This window comes from Anopheles maculipalpis, chromosome 2RL, assembly GCF_943734695.1.
Source record: "Anopheles maculipalpis chromosome 2RL, idAnoMacuDA_375_x, whole genome shotgun sequence".
Taxonomy (NCBI): Eukaryota; Metazoa; Arthropoda; class Insecta; order Diptera; family Culicidae; genus Anopheles; species Anopheles maculipalpis.
Genome location: NC_064871.1, coordinates 74,759,686 through 74,773,957, shown reverse-complemented (window position 1 = coordinate 74,773,957; position 14,272 = coordinate 74,759,686). Strand labels below are relative to the sequence as shown.

General features: G+C 43.3%; 3 protein-coding genes across 3 annotated transcripts in view; all 3 read right to left on the bottom strand.

The window, feature by feature from the left end:
* The window catches only part of LOC126567469 (cytochrome P450 6g1-like), a 243,540-nt gene that overhangs the window by 170,450 nt on the left and 58,818 nt on the right, over positions 1 to 14,272 (bottom strand). The window lies entirely within an intron of this gene.
* LOC126556500 (uncharacterized) overlaps positions 1 to 14,272 on the bottom strand; it is a 518,397-nt gene that overhangs the window by 449,617 nt on the left and 54,508 nt on the right. The window lies entirely within an intron of this gene.
* Positions 7,824 to 13,511, bottom strand: LOC126556491 (gamma-tubulin complex component 6). The gene is made up of 5 exons (XM_050211755.1): positions 13,037 to 13,511; positions 12,155 to 12,737; positions 11,367 to 12,082; positions 9,704 to 10,958; positions 7,824 to 9,562 (listed from the first exon to the last, which is right to left on the bottom strand). Exons 1-5 carry the CDS (start codon positions 13,424 to 13,426, stop codon positions 7,824 to 7,826), a joined length of 4,683 nt encoding a protein of 1,560 aa, XP_050067712.1. The 5' UTR covers positions 13,427 to 13,511.

The following is a 14,272-nucleotide window of genomic DNA, read 5'->3' as shown; positions in this document are numbered from 1 at the left end:
GTAAGGCGGCAAAGTAAAATATAAAATTAATGAAATTTATTGTTGAACTACTCCATTTATGGGTAGCCAAAAAAAGCAAGCTTGATATTATAAGGTTTGATGATTTCTGTAGTAAAATGTTGTAAAAGTGTATCATAATAATAAAAGCGCAAAACCAGTATGACAAAAATTAATGTAACACTATAGATAATCTACTATAGATAACAGCAATATAATCAAGCTGAACATGAAAGTATGTACTAAACAACATAAACATATGCAATTAGAATATAAAAAGGAAAAATAATTGAGAATGGGAGTTTTTATTATTCAAATCGAAAAGCCAATTGTAAGAAACATATAAAAACTGTAAGAAACATTAAAATTTTTTCGTCAAAATAGTGAAAACTGTGAAAAAATGATTATTTAAAAAACACAGTTTTATGAATACTAGTGCATAGTATGTACAACTACAATGATAAAATACATCCTTCATCAAATCAATAACATCTGCAAAATGCGAGAAAAAATATAGAAATAATTTATATACAAAATTCATTTAATTAAACTATGGATGCGACAGGACACTTCTTTCAGCCCATTAGAGAAACTTAAGAGAGATTTTTTATTTTGTTGCTGGTTCTTTAGTTTTGAATACTTTTTCTTCTTCTTCTTTGGTTAACGATCTTTGCTAGATCACGCCAGAAGTCGAAGGGCTTACTAGGCTTGCTGATACCGCATAGTTGGATGATCAGTCCTCACTACGGAGGGACTGCTCGGATGGGATTTGGATTTCAGTTCTGCCGTGTGGAGATCGGCGCCGTTGTCACCCTACCATGCATAATTGATCGAATGCAGCATGATTGCATCTTTTCAAAAAACTTCAACCCATTAACGACTGATTGTTTGAAGTGCCCTGATTTTGTGCGTCACTTTCCATCCACAATATCAAAGGCAATTCGCAAAACCCCATTTGCATATCTCCATGCCTCATCGCATCAGAATCGGGGGAAAAAAAGTGCATTGTTTAATAAGCAAAAAAAACCCAAAATCTTACATTGTAATTTACCCTTTCTCACCCATTTCTCATGTCAGCAAAACTCGATATTCTATTTTTTCAGCCTCAGTCTCCAGCACCTAACTAGGCGAACCCGAGTGAGTCAGAACACATTCAGACGAACCGGCAGCAACGATCGACGAGTTTTGCGAGTCTGGTCCTCGGGCCTGGTCACATTTCAGCCAGCACCGTCAGCAAAGCCCGGACCGCGCAACGCGAACCGTTGACGATGATATCTACGGTTCGCAAATGACCGGAACTTGACCGGCAAGCCAGATTTGCCAGCGTACCGATAAGAGTAATGGCGCGACTGTGGTGACAAACGTGTTTCACACCATCCCCAGCGCAAAACAACTTCCTTGTCGCGATTCAGCTGCCCGCTTGGCAAACGTGAAGAATCCGATTTATTATTGCAACTAATGTCCGCAAATTATGGGGCCGTGTACGTATATCTCCGCTGCATAGCTAAGCAACTTTGGCGCCGCAGCGGGTCGCCGCGTGTCGTGTCAAGTTGATAAGGGAGGTTTGATTTGGCCGACGCGAGCGACGCTCGCTGACACGCTGCGGTTTATGCATTGTAAGGAAGGCATATATTACAGCCGTTCGGGGTGCGGTATGTGCTGTGATATGATGACACTATGATGACACAGCATTATGATGACCTTGTGGGTATGGATATAATTTCGACCAGACCGCTGACCAGCGCTGCTGGATGTGCACACTGCAACGATAACAGCTTTTCGATTCTACGAATTCAAACGCTTCTGCTGCTGCAACGGATGCGCTGCACAATAACCGTTACTTTTTTACATATAACTTAGATAGTTTATCTAAATGCAATACAGCAATTTAATCTACGCAATTTATTGGCTTAAGATCGACCATTTTCTAAATATTAATCCTAAGTCAATAACTTAGGATTATTAGGACAGTTCAATTATACAGAGATTAGGACAGTTCAATTATATGAAGGTGACTAAATCAATTCGATTGCTGGATTAAAACAGAGCATCCGCGGGCTAAGGCGGTGATAATTTGGGTTATTTGGAGTTGACTAAGCACTGCTAGAAAGACACCTTAAGATCGACGCTGTAGGAACAAGTACTTCTTCAACTTGTTCCTACAGTTATTTTATGATGACCTCATTTCCCTGCATAGGTTCGGCAGGGTCAAATACATATACGAGAATTATTTAGAAAACGCTGTCCGAGGATCCAACCAATCCGGAACTTATTAATAAACCTGAAGCCTTTATTCATCCTATTCGGAATCCGGATTCTGCTCCTAATTTGTACTTTTATTCGCGGAATTCAGTTTCCAAATCTTGCATTGATCCGGGATTCAATTCGGGGTCGATCCGAGATCGGGATCATTATGGTGTCCGGTTGTCAAACCGATGTCATATACACGGATTTTAGAGCAGCCTTCGATAGCATACCGCTTGATCTTCTGATGTCCAAACTTGCAAAGCTTGGTGTCGGGGGTTAACTGCTGTCTTGGTTTGGCTCATATTTTCAAGGCAGATCGTATAAAGTTAAAGTGTTGTTCTGTTTTTCCGACTCCTTTGAAGGTCCTTCTAGGGTTGCTCAAGGGAGTGCCCTTAGCCCACTTCTATTTTTGTTATTTGTTAACGATTGTGTGTATACCCTCCCCCCTGATGGTCATCTGCTTTATGCGGACGACCTAAAAATTTCCCTTCCTGTGAGTCCGTCTGCTGATTGTTGTCTCCTTCAAGATGCCCTTAATACCTACTCCGTGGGGTTCTTAACAATGGCCTTAATCTGTGTCCTGATAAATGATTTTGTTATTTCGTTTGGGAGATCTTCTAAGATCCATCACAACTACACCCTTCATGACACAGCCATAGGTCGAGTAACTTCCGTGAAAGACTTGGGAGTGTGGCTGGACGAGACTCTCTCTTTTAACGTACATATTGATCGCGTTGTGGCCAAGTCCAATAAAGCTTTGGGTCTGATTGTTAGACTGTCCTCAGAACTTAGAGGCCCCTTATGACTGAAGGCTTTGTTTTGTTGCTGGGTCCGATCTAGCTTGGACTACGCCGCCGTTGTCTGGTCTCCCCCAGGCTCGACTGCAATGGCCAGGCTGGAGAAGGTACAGCGAAAATTCACACGAGTAGCTGTTCGACGCTTCCTTGCAGGTTATCAACTGATCCCTCCATCCTATCCTGTTCGCTGTCGACTTCTTGGGCTGGACTCTATAGAAGCCCGTCACTCCCACCTCCGATCATGCTTTATCGCAAATCTCCTCTCCAATGATCTGGATGTTCCTTCTCTTCTGTCAGCCATCAGCCATCAGCCCTTTATGCTCCATCCCGCCGTCTACGCGATAGACCTCCCTTAACACATCCCATCCCGCCATACGCGATACGGTTCAAACGAACCTTTTTTAAGAGCGCTATCGCCCTCCAACAACGCGTACCACCTGTTCGACTACAATGTCTCTGTGTCCCATTTTCGTTCTCGTCTACGTGACTCCTCTTCCTTGCATCCTCGTTAGTGTCGTGTGCAATTTTTTCAATCTATGGTCCTCATCAGGGATTGAGTCCGGTTAGGAATTGAATCCCAGAATCCGATCCGGATTCGAGTTCCCATCCCATTCGAGGCTGTATTCCAACTAGCTTCCTAATAGCTTCTTTGGTGACTCTCCTTGTTCCTTTCCTCGCACATCACTATTGACAATATCTGAGAACTAAGTAGTACCTTAGTATATGCCTTAGGGAAATTTGTATTGAAAAATCCCCTAATAGTGGTTACAAAAGCTTTTTTTGTATAGCCTGTGAGGCAAACAGTTTTAATAAACAATAAACAACAATAAACAAATGAGATATCTCAAAGCTGTGCAGACTCTTTTCAGCTGGATTACCAGCAATACCAGGTTCTATAGTTATAAATCTCGTGATTTCAGCATGACAGAAGCTGAAGTATACCTATAACAATCTACGATTAGACGCATGGACCAGTTTTGCAATCTTTCCATGCTTCGAATATGTGTCTCTGATGCTAAGAATAAGAATCTTCTTCTTGGCTTAATGACCTTCAGGTCACGCCGGCCATTTAATCGATTACGAGACTTGCTCATACAATGTAGTTTGATAGTCTGTCTTCACGACCGGGAAGAATAAGATAAGAATACTAACTAAGTGTCGAATAATTGTTAGTATAAGGGTCAATCAAGGTCTTACATATGTAGCTCGATCTTACCTGCTAACTTTGGTTCTTTTCTTAACCTTCTTATTACTCCAGATTTTGTGGATATTTTTTAAATTGTATTGTCTTTGAATGTCTTGAAATTTAAATTATTGTCAACATTTTTTGTTAATCAATTATCAAATATCACTGATCACTGTTTTGTTATAACGACAAACTATGCTTTACCACCCATATGCATAGGATTTAATTTTACCACATGTTTGATTAGATTGTCTTAAGATTGACCTCTTGAGTCTTCCTTCTCAAGAGGTCATAAGGGTCTTCTTCTTGTATTTTAAATAAGGAAAATCATAAGATCTTACATCTTTCGTACATTAGCATAACAGGTTTAATCTGCCTTATAAATATGGAAAGTTACAACTCATATCATCAAGAGTTTCGATGAGTTTAAATTTAAAGAATTACATTACCCCAAAGTTACTGAAGTTACTGATGTAATAACTTCCCTTCTATAACTTTTAAGATAGAAGACAGTTACTTCTCATAATTAAAAACGATATAGTCAACACAGCAATAGAAGCTTAATCTCATCTCATTCTGCCTTCCCTTTGGAAGATCCCTTGGCTCTACCAGCTCATTAATTAATCTGACAAGATCGATCCAATCGTCCTTGGCGGAAGTCAGCAACCGATAGGCAAAAAAATGTATTAAGCAGTATGGCTTATGTCACCACCATTCGCATCCCTAATGCATCGTCAATTGCAATGGCGAGAAGAAGCCGCATAATTATTAGCAATCGGATGCCCTTTTCTCTGAAGTTATCGTTCGTTTTGTTGCTCAATAGCAGGTACGGTACTGAAGCAGCTGGTGCTGGTGGTACTATGGAGACCGGTAGAAGCGCATCAGACAAACGTACTCCATTGCTGCACCCATTGGCACGATAATGACCTCAGTGGTTTCGGTAGGGGTGCTGCTATGGAAGGGTATCGATCACGACCTGCCGATGATTCGATGTTTTGGTCGATCGAAACCAAACACGTACGGATCGCTGATCCAAGGAAATAATTGTGTATTGCTTACATTTGCATACTGGATATACTATAACGATGCAACAATTCTACAAAAATAGAAATCCTTGGAAAAAAGGTATATAAGACAGTGATCTTGGTTCTTTTCATATTCCAAATTATCTTCCGAAACTAACGACTCTATAAAAACAATCTCTTTAAACGTCATTTCATGCTTATCTTAGCTGTAACTCCGACCAAAACAGGCTTATCTTAATGACGCTATAAATGATCTCTACCGTATTCAGATCCGATAGTGTAAACAGTACAACATAGTGAAGAGAAAATCCCAACCGTTTTGAGACGGTTGAAGGTGAAGGCATCTCGAAAGGGCACCCTTCGTCAATGGCACGGAACTTCGACTGTCGACTGGCTCTTCCTTCAAGCCCAACAGTCATTATCTAGACCCTCTCTAGATCTTCAAATACGAACGGACTATCCATCGAGATCACAACAAAACGCTACAACCTCCACCATCAACTTCTGCTACTAACGGTATTGTGTTTCGGCCAAGGTGAAGCACGTCTGATACGATGATTGCCCCGAAGTCCCTCGAACCTGTTCGACCACTTTGATTTGTGTACAGTTGCTCGACCCAGGGCTCGATCAGTACGAAAGTGAAGCCCAGCGGGCCAGAATCATCCAATCGAACCAACGGCAAAACTAACGAAAGGGAATGTGCATTCGAAGGGCGGGAAGGAATGGCGGGATGGGATGGGGCTGTTCAACGTTCCCAATCTATTCGGTTGGGGATACCGGTGGGAAGAAAAAAAAAACTGGTGGATGCCTAGGGTTCATGGTCATCGTAGCGCGCATCGAACGGACCAGGGGATGCACAACGGGGCCTGGCCTGGGACACGGAGCTATCGAAAGTGAAACGTCACCGTGGTATGGAAGCCTCGCTCGAGAAGGAAACAAGACAACAATAACCGTTAGGTCACACATAGGCACAGACAGCAGACATGCTTGATAGATTTTCACCTCCCGGCTCCCTATCAAGAGCCGTTAACTTTACGATGTTGTCATTTTCGATGGTTCTCCAGTTTGGAACTTTCCTCCAAAGCCCGCCTCCCAAAAATTGTTCGAGAATATTTAACATGAAAATGCAGAGCACGCAAGTTGTTAAAATGAAAGTGTTGCATGTTGATGTTCTATCGCCACAGCATGGCAGCGCACGTGGTGTTGAAACCGGCGGAAGTGAAACGATGTAAATCTACCGGAACTTTGTGCGGTAATGTATGTAATTTTGTACAATCGAGGGTTACGTAAAGCCAGCGGTGTCTTTTTTTTAACTGCAGTTCGATAAGAACTCGGCCATATTTTTCTAGCCATATTTACAGTCCCAGATAATCTATTGCGTTACCTCCAAGTATAAAAGTATGCAGCATTTGCATTGTGAATTATTATAAGTCTTGATTTACGACGTCGTAAATAGATCTTAGTAGGGTCTGACATCGAAATTGGGCTTTCGCATTACCTCCAAGTATAAAGGCACGAAGCATTTGCATTGTGAATTATTAGTTATCAGAAACTTGCAGTGGATTGAAGTTATCAGAAACTTGCAGTGGATTGAAGTATTCTATCTAGTGTGAACGCAAAAATATTGAATTCCATTACAAAGGAGTTTCCAACCTTTTTTCGATGCTCCAAAAGATTTCGAAGCTATCAAAACTTTGCCCAAATGTGCTGGCTCCAATACGCTCCATATATTCCGGGCGACGCTTGAATGCTCGTAAGTGCTGTGGAACAGGTCGACCTGTTCAGAATACTTCGGAATGCTTTAAAATGTGCAAGCTGGTCAGAACTATCTCTACATTGGTCCAAATACTGCGACTTGGTTCAAAGAATTCGTATCCCTCCGACCACCTACCGAGCAACAACATACCGACGATGGATCTGGATCTAGCGATTGAGCTGCCGATGTGTTTGATAGAGAATTTTCAGTATGTATCGCTCGACTTACTATTAATGAGAATTGTCCTGTCACGTCTCGTACGTCATACGATCATGCTATCGACAACAAGCACTACCGATCTAGAGTCTTCGGAAGTAGAAGGCAAGTTTCATAGGATTAGAAACGTACTTTATTTTAAAATATACTTGTTGATGTGCTTTTCTTCAAGTAGTCCTTAAATTGTAATGAAAGTAGCAAAATAAGGTCATCATTACTTATATCTTTTCAGGATCTTCTCAGAGTTGATCGTGAGAGGCCCTCAAAATTTCCCGGAACTTCATAATTGGCGGTGAATAAACAATTTGAGTATATTTTAAATATTCAGTTTATTTCTGTACATATAAATAATCAAAAATTACGAACATTAACATACTTTATCCTTTGAAAAACAGATATCTTTTGCTACACCTTTGTTTCGCGTTGCTGTCCATAGGACAGTGACAGATTGATTTAATGCTGGAAGATGAGAGTTTCATATTTACATGCAACAATTTTTATTATCTAAAATGATATTAAAATATCTGTTTTGACACACCCAGAGTTACCAGCGGAAGTGTGGATTGCTTACATTACCGTCCACAACTAGTAGGACACAATTAGCTAACAACAGGCTTCACATCATCGTAATAACCATTAATATTGATGACGTGCAGAAATTCCGATATTTCCTTCTGATATCCATGATCGTACATCTTGTTGCCCAGGAAGATCGTGTACTTGATCAGCTTCTCAAAGTCCACCTCATCGTCCAGCATCTGCCGGTAACGTGGATGCACATAGTACTGCATGCCGTTCCCTGCTGCCAGCGATGGTTCCTGCAGTCTCCACTCCTTCGAACGCAGATGCCGATAGAATCGAAGCACCACACGAAAGATTTGCTCGATATTGTTGTAAAATTCAATGCTCCTCTTGTTCAGCAGACAGAGAAAGATAACGCGCTTCAGATACGTCCGATGCTTCCGGAATAGATCTTCCATCGTTTCGGTGGAATACTGCAGATCCTCACGGAATGCTTCCCAGGAAGCGTGCAGCACACTGCTTGTGATGTAGTTCTTCAGAGCATTCACCAGATGGGACAACTTGTGACGAATCAGCTGGACGCGTGCGTACTGCGGCGAATGGAGTAAAGGTTTTCCCAACCGTTTGCTAGCTTCCTTGAGCAGCTGGAATGAATCCTCCAGCACGTAGCTAACGCGCCGTACCTTCACCAAGTACTTAAACACGTTCGTGTACTGTTCGATCGTTTCCATCGAGAAGATCAAATTGAGGGGCCACTCAACGCGATAGCTTAGGTTCAGCATGCTAAACACATTGGGCGAATATAGGTCGAACTTTTCCGGCACTTGGCACACGATGAACGATAACCGGTTGGCGTTTGGATCGGTACCGGCATTACTCGAGTACAGAGCCCCATCCAGGATCGAATGAAGCGTTTGATAGTTAAGCAACTCCTCCGGAGTCCGTACCGTTTCCAATCGGTTGAAGAGATTGTCACAAATGTGGGTTGAAAATTCGCCATCCATCAGCAGGAAGTAATTGCGCAAGCTCTCGAAGTGTCCCAGTATATCCAGATCGTACAGATACATCTTCAGTATCTCGTTATTCACGATCTCCATGTGCGCTTTCAAGGGAATCACCAACGAATACTGCAGGAAGCGCGTTATGGTCAGAACGTCCACACTATTAAGCTCTTTTTCAAGCACTTTTGAAGCGGAATCGTCGTCCGGTTCCGTATCATCCGAGCTCAAACTCGGGATTGCTAAACGACAGAAGTTTTCGCATTGCTTTTTCATCGCAAGCACAAATTCCCGATAAATTTCATCATCTTCCTCCGCTTCTTTTTCCTTGACCTCGACCGGAACTAGACTGTGGCACGCGCTCGACCCGTCTCTTCTTTCCAACGCTTTCGCTCGGGTAAAATCAAACCCTCCATCGAGTCCATCTTCTGCTTCTCCGGCAGGTTTCATTGCACTGGCCGGGGTTTCCAGTGCAAGTGCAGCTGTATCGGGGATTCCGAACCGTCTATCAATCGCAAACCTTTCCGCCGCATCAGCTGCCGCTATTACATCCAACTTTAGACCATTCCCTTTTTGTGCGACAGGATTTGCATTAACATCCTTCTTTAGTTCATGTTCTCCACCAATCGCGTTAGTTGGCGCTACCGAGGGACTCGTTGATTCATCCACTGTGTCGCTATCGACCGACATTGGTGAGGCGGGAAAGTTTTCCACACCCGTCGCAATGTTGAACTCCGATTCTAATATTCGCCGGCGATTCCTAGCGCGATCCGAATCGAGATATAGGTACATCGTGGGTTTTTTATTCGGATCGCGGCCTGTTGGTCGGAGCGGAGAAGCGGGAAAGTTTTCCACACCCGTCGCAATATCAAAGTCTGACTCTAATATTCGTCGACGATTCCTGGCGCGATCCGTATCGAGATTTAAGTACATTGTGGGCTTCTGATGCGGATCGCGGCATGTAGTTCCATCCGGTACCGCATCTTCGGTGAGCAAATTGTACTCTTGGCTCATAATCTTTCGCCGATTCTTCTGCAGTTCCGTCAGCTCTTGTCCCGTGGCTTGGCCAAACGTTGGAGCAGTGTTCTCTTGTGCACGATTGGTGTAATCACTTATTAGGATTCGTTCACGATTTTTACGACGCTCTGCCAACCGATTGCAATTAACGTCCATCCCAGTAGCATCTTCTGGTGGTGCGATTTCGAACTCTTGTGATAGTATTTTCAGCTTATTACGCTGCGCTTCTGTTAATTTCCGTAATCCAGCACTTGCCGTTGCCACTACAAGCTGCTCAACATTTGCATTTGCATGATCCTCATTTTGAAATACACCCATAGTAGAACCTAATACTTTGGCTCGATTTCGTTCACCTTCACTCGCTGCAGTGTCTTCCGGCGGGAGATTCGAATTAAGCCGATCACTTTCCAGTACTGCCGGGTCGAGCGTTGGAACTATTGGACCTTCAATTACCGTACAATCAAGATCTTCAGCTCCGGATGTGGAAAGATCACCCTTAGCAGCGGAACTACAGCTACTTGTACTATCGGCACCGTACGGAGAAGAATCGACACTCAGCGAGGGCGACTTCTGAGCATCCTCGTAGAAGGAAACGCTTGTCGTACTGGCCCTACTTTCACGACAGCTCTGAAACGTTGGTTCATCACTCGCTCCATCCGTACCGTCCGCGGTAATCGTAACTATCGGCACGATGCTCAGCTCCGCCGTCGCAGTCTGCAATCCATCCAGCTTGGCATCCATCATAGTGTTTAGTGCCGTGTACTTCTTTACCCGATCCGTAAGCTCAAGATTTTCACGCAACAATTGTCTATTTTCCATCTCGAGACGAACCTGCTCTAGCTGTAGCTCTTCCTGCAATTCTTGCCTCTTAGCCATCAGTTTGTTCTCCCGTATCTCGTTCAACTGATCCAACAAATCTTCCATCTGCTTCTGCTTGCGTCGCTTCTGTTCCTGTGCTTCCGTTTCCTGCTCCACCCGCCATTGGTCCATGTAGGTGCGGAAGTTTTCCTCCACCAGGCGATAAAATTCGATCCGTTCGCTTTGCTTTGTTTCGTACAGTTCACGCACGGAAACGGCCGGTCCACAGAGTTGCCGTGCTTTCGCGACGTAGCGCAACCATTTGGTACGTAGGTTCGAGATTTCATTGAAGGACAAGCAAACGTTTAGCTCCGGATGACGAAGAGTGAATAAAGGATGCTAAAAGAGAAATCAAATATTTTAATTTTGGTCCAAGGTCTCTGGATTCTTTGTCTGGAAGGCATACATTTTTGACAACGCTCATCAATGTTTGTCCATACGCAGTTTGTCCATCAATTATTGACTCAGAGGCAACAATTTTTGTCTCTTAGCCATCAAATTTTAACACATGGAAACTTTTTAGTACATTTTTTTACAATTAATTATAACTGTCCAGTGCCGTATTGTCAACACCGCTTGTGTTGAATAAATTTGACTTTTTAGTATATATTAGGAATATTTTCTTTGGTTTGCATGTGTTAAAATCTGATGGTTAAGAGCAAAAAAATTATTGGCGCTTTAAAAAATTCCTGCCTTAGAGGCAAAATTTAGCGACAAGGAAACAAGTTTATTTCCAATAACACTTACCAACGGTCGGAAAGCTCTCAACAGCATGACGTACTTTCCACACAGCAAAATGTCCTCGTCGTACCCTTTCAAAAATCCTGGCACACTCTTCCTCCGGATAAAATAAGCCTTGTCGAAGAAATGCTTCGTATTTGTGCGATAATGATCGACAAAGAACACAAACAGCTCACCAGACGGGTCGTGCAGCTGGCCCTGAAACAACCACCGTTGGAAGATCGCAAAATACTCCACGCAACAGCGTCTTAGCGTCGAAAGCAGGAACACGCTCACACACGGCTGCGTAACCTGTATCAGCTCACGGTACAAATGATCCAGCAGCATCGAACCAGTCGGAAACTCACGGTCACTCTCATTGCCCGGATGCAAGCTACACAGCTTCGCCATCGAAAGCAACTGTACGTTGGCTGGGGAAAGCAGCTGCAACAGCTGCAGCAACGATTCCCCCGTGTAGCTGTAAACGAGGACCCGATAGCAGCACAGGAAGTTCTCCACACTTTCACAGAACGCCTTAAACACGAACCCCTCCATGATGAGCTCGAGCGTGTAGGGATTTTTGCGTGTCATCATCAGCAACCGCCGGAAGCATGTGCCGATCACCAGCGCTTGATCGATAAACGATTGGATCGATTCAATTTTTACGTCCTCGATGGTAATGTTGGGAAGCGCTCGAAAACGGTTGCTTTCATCAAACTGAAACAGGCTGGAACTGACACCGGCTGTAATCAGAAGAAAGGAGAATTAATTGAAATGTTTGAAAGTCTTTCCCAAACAGTCCCAAATTCACTTACTGATGAGAAATTTTACATCGCGTATAAAACTCATGCGTGACACAATCTTCAGCTCAGGAAGCTTATATTCCAGCATGTTTCCATGAGCAGCAGTGGTGTGAAACAATGCTCCGGGACATTCGGAAGCAAAAGGTTTCTCCCCGGGTATGTAACGCTGACCAAGGTTTTCCCAGTTCATACCAAAAATTAACATTTCTTCGTCGTTCTGTTTCGCGGGCTCATCGGAACGAACAATTTCGAAGCTTGTCAGTAGTTCATACGGCCCGTCGTCGGCCTTTGTTTGCCGGATAGCTCTTAGCAGATTGTACCGAAACGGTCCCTGATAGTGGCCCAAACTAGCCATTTTATCACTAAAATAGGAACACTCAACCGGAAGTGGATCCTGCCGTACAGCTTCGCAGGCAATTATGTTGGCAATGTTGGTGGTAAACACATCGTGCGTAGCACGGAACAGGTACGGATTTGTCTTCTCGTCGTAGCACGCCGAAAGCAATCGCCCGTCCATTCGGAAGTCTTCCGGTCGGAAGATCGGGTAAGGTCCGTACCGTGCGGCCGGCATCTTACTGTGGCCGAAAAAAGGTGTCTGAAAGATACATTACACAGTATTAGTACTGATGGGTTCTCTGAAACGCACCTACGGTTCCGATCCGGTTTCAGTTTCTCTGAAACGCACCCACGGTTTCGATCCGGAATCGTTGAAACAGTTCGGAAGTTCGGGACCGAACGGTTGGAACCGTCCGAAACTGGTTGCATCTACTTACCGGAACTGGTTCCGATGTTTTGTGGAACCATACAGAACCAGTTCCGCCTTTTTGCTATTCTTTCCCATCTCTAATTAGGAGACTTATTTAGGCGATTTTCCGTCCCTTCTTCCTCACTTACCTCTGCAAGGATGTCACTGCAATCGATGGAGGAATTCTTTAGCGTCAGCAAAAACTGAAGCACCGCACGCTCCGTATCCACCAGCACCGCACCGTCTTCGGGTTCGAAACTTCGGATTTGGTCCAACAACCGTTCAAATCGTTCACAGCGCTCTAGTTGATACTTGTACCGTGACGTCATCTGCATCTCAAAGTGATGGCATTCCAGCATTGCCAGCGGATCAGCGGTGCATTCCGGCACGGGTTGACCAGCCCCAGCTTTTCCGAGCAGTATTCCAAATGCTCGTGATTTACATTTTTTCACTGTTTTTACGTCGACCTGCGGGCAGTACTGTTGGCCAATCGATTCGACCAGCTCGTCAACGAGCCGGTAAACACTATCGGAATGCATTTTAGCATCCGCCTTGCTGTGGAAAAATCAATAATCAGAACCGTCTATCGTGCTTTGTTGTTGTTTGCCCTCGGATCTTGGCATCGCGCAAATAAGATGTATTTTCGTTTTCGTTTTTTTTTAATTCGAACAGCTGTCAAGCAGATGGTGTTTGGGATGGATGTTTACAGCGCGCAGTCGAATACTTCGTTTCGAGCATGGTTGGAGACATCGAGTTCGAATATTTGAATTTTGAATATAACGGAAGGTTGCCACGTGTTGAGTGAAGGGATTTAATAAGTAAGATTAGATTCAATTAAAAGAACGCTTTAATGTCAACAGACACTGTTTTCTGTTGAATTGGATAAGTAAGGGCTTAATATTCAAATCAAAACCTATAATTTTCTTGCTTGCTTTCAGAACGTCTGCATGCATGAGTATATTAGGGAAAAAAGAAAAGATTCCTATTTATAAATATAAGTGTTAAATTAGAACTCCTACCCTTAGTTTGCTACCGAATTAAAAAAGCATTCTAATTATTGAATAGTGTTCACTTAAAGTACAGTAGTAGCATGTAGTTTTTCCTTCTTAAAAATAACTTCTCCTTTAAACTATGATTCGGAAGAGACATTTGGATTTAGGGAAATGAACTGATTCTCAAACGATCACGTATTACTTTCAGTAATTGAATGGCCCCCCTTTCGCAACCAATGTCTGGTGTCGGTAATTGTAATCTAATTTGGTACCTGTATTAATTAAATGTTCAAATTAAATTTGTTTTTCTCACAAATCATCAGGTTCACACACCGCTTTCCATACAATGTTGCCTGCATTGCCACCGTTTTCCCTTCCCGCAATGGATGCCGG